This window comes from Babylonia areolata, chromosome 12 (assembly GCF_041734735.1).
Source record: "Babylonia areolata isolate BAREFJ2019XMU chromosome 12, ASM4173473v1, whole genome shotgun sequence".
Lineage (NCBI taxonomy): Eukaryota > Metazoa > Mollusca > Gastropoda > Neogastropoda > Buccinidae > Babylonia > Babylonia areolata.
The window spans coordinates 33,242,422-33,249,956 of NC_134887.1; the positions used below are offsets into that span (position 1 = coordinate 33,242,422).

The 7,535-nt window shown below is 43.8% G+C and overlaps 1 protein-coding gene across 1 annotated transcript in view; it reads left to right on the forward strand.

The window, feature by feature from the left end:
- Positions 1–2,219, forward strand: part of LOC143287904 (uncharacterized) — a 2,337-nt gene extending 118 nt beyond the window's left edge. Inside the window, exons 1-4 of the mRNA XM_076596146.1 lie at positions 1–138; positions 461–754; positions 910–1,208; positions 2,163–2,219. The exon at positions 1–138 is cut by the window's left edge and continues 118 nt beyond it. Coding sequence (XP_076452261.1) covers positions 1–138; positions 461–754; positions 910–1,208; positions 2,163–2,219 — 788 coding nt within the window. The remainder of the gene's footprint in view (positions 139–460; positions 755–909; positions 1,209–2,162) is intronic.
- Positions 2,220–7,535: the final 5,316 nt, after the last annotated feature.

Consider the following 7,535-nt stretch of genomic DNA (forward strand, 5'->3'; position numbering starts at 1 on the left):
ATCCCGCCCTCCTCGTGCTGGGCACGTTCGGCAACGTCATCAGCATCGTCCTCATGCGTAGAATGATGACCAGAGAGTCCACCATCAACCTTTTCTTCATCGCTCTCGCTGTTGGGGATCTGATGGCGTTATATTCAGGTGGGATTCTCTCTCTCTCTCTCTCTCTCTCTCTCTCTCTCTCTCTCTCTCTCTCACCCCCACATTCATCTTCGTCAGGCGAACCATCTAACAAGTTTTTATCTTGTTTTCGTCTAGTCTTATCTATTTTGAATTGTTTCATTTCCAAAGCTACATATTTCAAACTTTTTTGTCGTTTGTTAAACCCTGCTGAGAATTTTTCATGAACAGTGAGACACTCATATGAGAAAAATTTATGAGGTATAAAAACGGAATCTCATTTGTACATCACGTGACATTATATTACAACAAACTATATAGTACCACATTGATTCATTTGCAGGAATTCCATTGAAGTGGATCACCATGGCTTTTGGTGTGAGCATCATTAACAATTGGCCTGCCTTTTACTTTCCCTGTTTCATCATTTACCTCAGCACTGGAGGATTTGTGGGCTGGGTGTTGGTCTGCATGACACTGCAGAGAGCATTCTCCGTGGCCTGGCCTCACCACGTCAACCGCGTTTTCACCAGAGGGAGAATTGTCACCACTATAACTGGTGTCGCTTTGGTCCAGTTGCTTCTTTATATTCATCACCTGTACTGTGTCTACGAAACCTCGACTGGCAACATGACTGGTATTCAGTGCATTAGGATGTCTTTCTCGGAATATGTTTGGTTTCTGGATAACGTGTTTATCTACATTGCCATGGCTGTCAACAGCTTGCTTCCTTTGTCTGTCTGGTGGCGGGCAATGGCGTGTTGGTATTCACCCTGATCATGTCTGTGGGAGAGGCTCGCAAAAACACTGCCTCGGGGAACGTCCATGCGTCTCTAAAACGACAAAAGGACGCCAACTCTGTGACCGTTACCATCATTATAGTGTCACTGACTTTCATCGTTCTCACCTTACCAATTTTCATCTATGGCGATCTGTACCAGTTCAAAGACCAGTCCAAAATGTCAGCTCAGCAGAGAGCGGAAGTCTTCCTGTTCTACACCATCAGTTCTCTTCTGGCCAGCACAAACAGTTCTATCAACTTCTATCTCTACTGCCTGACAGGACGCAGGTTCCGGGAGGAGTTTGTGAAGGTGATGGTTTGCAGGCCTGCAGCACACACAAGTGGGTAAAGTTCTTTTGAGAGTGAAGAGAAATTATTGTGCTGTGTTCCAGATGTTATTGTGTAACACATAGCCGCATCCATCTGGCGCCTACCCCAACCCTCCGCAAGGTAAAAAAAAAAAAAAAAAAAAAAAAAAAAAAAAGGCATGAAAATCCCAAAGACACAATTAAAAGGTAATAAGAATATGAAAATATACAAGAACATTCTTGATTACGTTTCTCACACTCTTCGTTTTGAAAACTGAATGCATTAACTCACTCAATACGGCCAGTCCTCTCTTCTCCTCTACACAGACACCTCGGATGTCTAGTGGGTGTCTGAATGACCCAACCTTTAGTTTCCGTCGTCAGAATTGTGGTATTCTTTGTCAATATTCACCTCTTCAGTATAAGAGCCTTCCGCTTGCAATATTTTGATGATGGTAATTGGGGTGAAACGCTGTTAACGTCGTCTCTTTCGCCGTTCGTATGGAAAGAGTTAAGGACCCACTTTACTGAGTTGCTAAATTTGCATGTTCTGCTTTACACAGTAAGTCCTGCTGGCTTGCAGCTCCACGTCCTGTGGTTACATCATGGGATTTGTCCAAGAGTTCCCGTTTAATTCCCATGTTGCTGTCACCCCCTAACCCACGTCTTCTCTATGCACCACTTCCAAAGTAAGCCAGTGTGTTTTAAATTTTGTAAATAATGTTGTTGTTGTTGTTGTTGTGAGCTCTTGATGTATCTGACGATTGGCCTGTGAAATTATTCGGCTGGAGTTCGAGGTCGAAATTCTCAAGGCTTCTGCTATCACAGCATGAGAAAAATGACGTCAAAATGCACACCTCCACGTGCCTTTCGTCACATTCTGCCCTCCCTGCATGAAAAAAATGACGTCAAAATGCAGAGCTTCACGTGGCTTTCACTGCATTCTGTCTTCACAGCGTGATAAAAATGACGTCAAAATGCAGACCGTCACGTGCCTTTCATTGACGACCTGAGCGTGGCTATTATGGCATAGATCAGCAGTGGCGCAGTAGGTTGTAGGTTGATTATGAATGTAGTTAATCACTCTAATTTGGAGAAATTATTGTGCTGTGTTCCAGATGTTATTGTGTAACACATAGCCGCATCCTTCTGGCGCCTACCCCACCCCTCCTCAAGGGAAAAAAGTCATGAAAATCCCAAAGACACAATTAAAAGGTAATGAAAATATAAAAAGATATACAAGAGCATTCTTGATTACGTTTCTCACACTCTTTGTTTTGAAAACTGAATGCATTAAGGCTTCGCTTTACTGAGTTGCTAAATTTGCATGTTCTGCTTTACACAGTAAGTCCTGCTGGCTTGCAGCTCCACGTCCTGTGGTTACATCATGGGATTTGTCCAAGAGTTCCCGTTTAATTCCCATGTTGCTGCCACCCTCTAACCCAGGTCTTCTCTATGCGCCCCCTCCAAAGTAAGCCAGTGTGTTTAAGAAATGTAAATAATATTGTTCCTGTTGTGAACTCTTGGCCTGTGAAATTATTCGGCTCGAGTTCGATCTTGAAGTCAGAGCTGTGTATTTCAGTTGGTCGAACTTCTCAAGGCTTCTGCCATCACAGCATGAGAAAAATGACGCCAACATGAAGACTTTGGCGTGGCCTTTATGGCACAGATCAGCAGCGGCACAGGAGGTCATTGGTTGATAATAAATATAGTACATCACCCTAATTTGATAGTACATCACTCTAATTTGGAGAATCTTCACACATCAAAACTTCAACTGAAGACTTGCTCAGGTGCTTAACAATACACAAGCTGAACGTGAGGCCGATGATTGGGATACTTTTGATGACGTAAGCAAACGAAACTTGCCTTATATGGACATCATTTGGCCATTTGGCGTTTACATGTGCATTAGATAGGAATTTTTTTACTGTGCTTCTGATCTGGTTTCTGTGGTTTTGTGTAAGCACTTGTTACCACATGATTATGGTGTTGCAAAACGAATCCACTAACTGGTTATCCCCCCAAAGAAAGTGAAAGGTTCGAATTTTACTTCTGAAGTTCTATTTGTTCCTTTCTGTATCTTTCTCACATCTTGAACACAAACAGGACATTGGTATAAGTATCCTTTTAAAATTCCTCACCAGTGTTTGCTCTAGCAAATGACCCAGTAAATGTGTTACCAGCAGTTCAAGTTCTGTAGGACTTACATTCAGTGAAAAAAAAATTACTTCATAGTTAAGCAGCAACTGAAATTGCTTAGAATTAACAGCTGATTGAAGCCTTGCACGATTGATTTGACATGGTGAACTTAGCTCTGGGTATTGGGCCAACACCAGGTCAAGTTTAAGTTCATCAGTGACTCAAGCTAATACTGGTCCATGAAACACGTGAACACTGTAGAGCAGTTCTTGGTACTGAAAATGAGTACAGTTCCCAGGAATGCACCTACAGTGTCTCAGTTTACCTGCTGAGTCATTAGAAGACACTGAAGATTTGCGGACTCTTGTTGTTGAGGATCCTGAAACCAGAAGTTCTTCTGCCGAGTTTGAGTGAGGTGTTCCCTGACAAACAACAAGACCGTGTGAAGGCGTTACGAGTCGCAATGCAAGGTAACTGTTAACTGTCACTTTTAACCCATCATCATCCATTACATGACCACATAGAAATATTGATATGCTTGCATTGGAAGTCATGAGGTGGGTCTTTCTTTTCTTGATCTTTTTGTTACTTTGATTTTACGTCCTTTAATTTTCAGTCGTTTCAGACGGATCCTGTCATAATGCAACTGCAATGTGTTCTGTTGGGTGTTCTTGGTCTGTATGTAGTTCGCAAAACAACTGGAGCAGCCCAAGAAACATGCAACAAAAGCACATTTTGATTAAGACCCGAAAAAAACAAATGAATGGGAGGAATACCCTGAACACTACAAAAACCTCTCCGAATCATTTCACCCACTGTGGGAAGACATTGTCGAGGATTGTCAGAGGGCAAGTCTGATACAGAGGTGAAGCTACTCATGGAAGAAAACAGTAAAGAAGGGGATATTAACATGTATGCAGACAGTTCAGTCATCGGAAACCAGTCCCGCTGGGAATACACTTCAAAGCGAAACGGAAAAAAACAGTCAGGGACTTATGGTGCTTACAAAGTCACCACCTCCAACCTGACACTGGAAGCTCAAGCAGTGACACATGCTGGTATCCATTTGTGTGCCTGCGAATCAAGACGCCATTATCCTGACTGACCTGACCATATGAACCTCCTGCAAAAAAAAAAAAAAAAAAAAAAAAAAAAATCGGAAAGGGGAGACTAGCGTATCTTGGGCCAATGCGCAACATCCAAATGCAAAAGCTTAGATGTGTGTACTGCCCTGGACATGGTGTTCAGAAAAATAAGCTAGTCTACATCTGGGAAAATCTTAAGTATTTTAAGAAAGGCCATCATATCATCGATCGCCTTACAAAAAGAATGATAGAGAGAGGGAGCGTCCATCAGTTATCATACAAATAATCAAAAGGATTATCGGTATAATTTCCAAACCAACAATGCGCAGATTTCTTCAAAGTGGAGCAGGGTCTGTCCACAGTAAACCGAACAACATGCTGGACACCACGTTCGTAGCCTCAGAGATCTTTTCCCATCCCGCTTGCGGCAGAACTGTGGCAGTTGTGTGAGCATGTTTGTCGTGAAAGTTGGCGTGTGCGTGTGCGTGTGTGTGTGCGTTTGTGTGTGCGCGCGCGTGTGTGTGCGTGTATTTATGTTTGTTGATGTCTCTGTCTGTATAGGCTCGTGCGTAATCCCACCGAGTGATACTTAATGTATGTTTTTTTACAGATTTTAAAAAAAATAGAAATAATTTCATCTGCATGATGAAGAAAGATTTTCTTTTTCTTCTCGTCATTTATTTGGATACGATTAAGTGTAACTGAACGATTGTGTAACTGAACATGGTAGAACAGTGTTACTCAGTTTTGTAATGAAACATGGTAGAACACAATGATACTCAGTTTTGAACCTGAACATGGTAAAACACGGTGATATTTAGTCTTCTTCTTCTTCACCCTTCATTCAGTGAAGAGTCCTTTGCACGCCACGCAGAAGAAGTATTCACCACATTCCTCCAGGTCTGTTGGTTGTGTGTCAAAGCCTGGGTCTCTGCATATGGTTTTCCTGTCCACCACCACCCCCCTAACACACACACACACACACACACGCACGCACACACACACACACACACACACACACACACACACACACACACACACACACACACACACACACACACACACGTGCACGCACACACTCCACACACCAGTTGCGACAATAAAGTAACACAACACAACACGACACGACGCAACACGACACGACACGGTACGACAATATAATACAGTATCTTCCCACCCTTTTGCCATGTTTGTAGATTAATCCATCATCCTTGCTCACTCTTGCAATTTGTCGTTTGCAGCCCAGTTTTTCAAGGTCTTGACAATAACGTTCTTGTCTTTGTCTTTTCTTTGTGTAATCCTATGCACTTCCGTGATGGAATTCTTGACTTCATGGCTTCGACGCTAATGCCTGTCAAGATGTTATCTGTCGCGCTGCTCAGTACAAGGCTTCTGTGTGAGTTAATTAACTGCCCCTGTACAATGGGGGAGACAGAAATACTCCTGCACCATTCCGTGATAAAAGCGACAAGGATTGTGTGGCACGTCCTTCTCTGATTTTATCACTGTTATTGTGCACTGTTCTGAGTCCGGCGATAGAGTTCCGCCTGACTGCATTGTTCTTGTGACTTATTAATACACGTATTACGAAGTTAGTTATTTGCCGTCAGTTTAGCACCACTTTACCATGAACTGTCAGAGGTACTGTGGCCTTCTTCTTCTTCTTCGTTCGTGGGCTGCAACTCCCACGTTCACTCGTATGTACACGAGTGGACTTTTACGTGTATGACCGTTTTTACCCCGCCATGTAGGCAGCCATACCCCGTTTTCGGGGGTATGCATGTTGGGTATGTTCTTGCTTCCATAACCCACTGAACGCTGACATGGATTACAGGATCTTTAACGTGCGTATTTGATCTTCTGCTTGCGTATACACACGAAGGGGGTTCAGGCACAAGCAGGTCTGCACATATATTTTGACCTGGAAGATCGGAAAAATCTCCACCCTTTACCCACCAGGTGCCGTTACCTAGATTCGAACCCGGGACCCTCAGATTGAAAGTCCAACGCTTTAACCACTCGGCTGTTGCACCCGTCGTGCTGTGGCCGGATCGGTCAGTTGGACTTTTTGAGCCAGTGATCAGAGTTGGAGGCCCCGTTTCAGCATGGTGTTGTGTCCTTGGGAAAGACACTTCGGTTTTCCTCACTGCACCAGGTGTGAATGGGTTCATGGCTTGGAACTGGGGGTGCTAAAAACGGCGGAAGGAGAGGATTGGGCCCCGCCTTCCTACGAAGAGCCCTTGACTGGACATGAATTCACTGCCCCTACGGTCATGAAAAGCTGTGGGATCTTTTTAACCTTAGCCTTGAACTCCTGAGGCTTCCTTGACCTCACATGTCTGAGGCTTCCTTGACCTCACATGTCTGAGGCTTCCTTGACCTCACATGTCTGAGGCTTCCTTGACCTCACATGTCTGAGGCTTCCTTGACTTCACATGTCTGAGGCTTCCTTGACCTCACATGTCTGAGGCTTCCTTGACTTCACATGTCTTACAGAATTCCTGAGGCTTCCTTGACCTCACATGTCTGAGGCTTCTTTGACCTCACATGTCTGAGGCTTCCTTGACCTCACATGTCTAAAATAATAATAATAATAATATTTATATTGTGCTGAATCTTGTGCAGAGACAAATCTAAGCGCTTTCACACCAGTCATTCACACGCATTCATAACTCTAAAACTGAAGAAACTGAAGACAAGGAAGAGGTAGGGGAGGGAGCTATCTTGTGAAGAGGTGCGTTTTAAGGCCAGACTTGAAAGGGTTGAGTGCGGAGACCTGCCGAAGCGAAAGAGGAAGTTCATTCCAAATACAAGGTCCAGAGACAGAGAAAGAACGGCGTCCAACAGTGGAGTGTTTGAATCTGGGTATGCGTAAACAGAGTGGATCCGAAGCCGATCGTAGAGAGCGAGATGGAGTGTAGAGGTGAAGGCAGCCACAAAGATAGGAAGGGGCAGATTTGTGAATACATTTATAACATAGAGTGCTGATCTTGTACTTTATTCTGTGTGAGACAGGGAGCCAATGGAGATATTGCAAAACAGGAGTGGTGTGCTCAGATCTTTTCTTTCTGAGGACGAGTCGGGCAGCAAAGTTTTGTATAC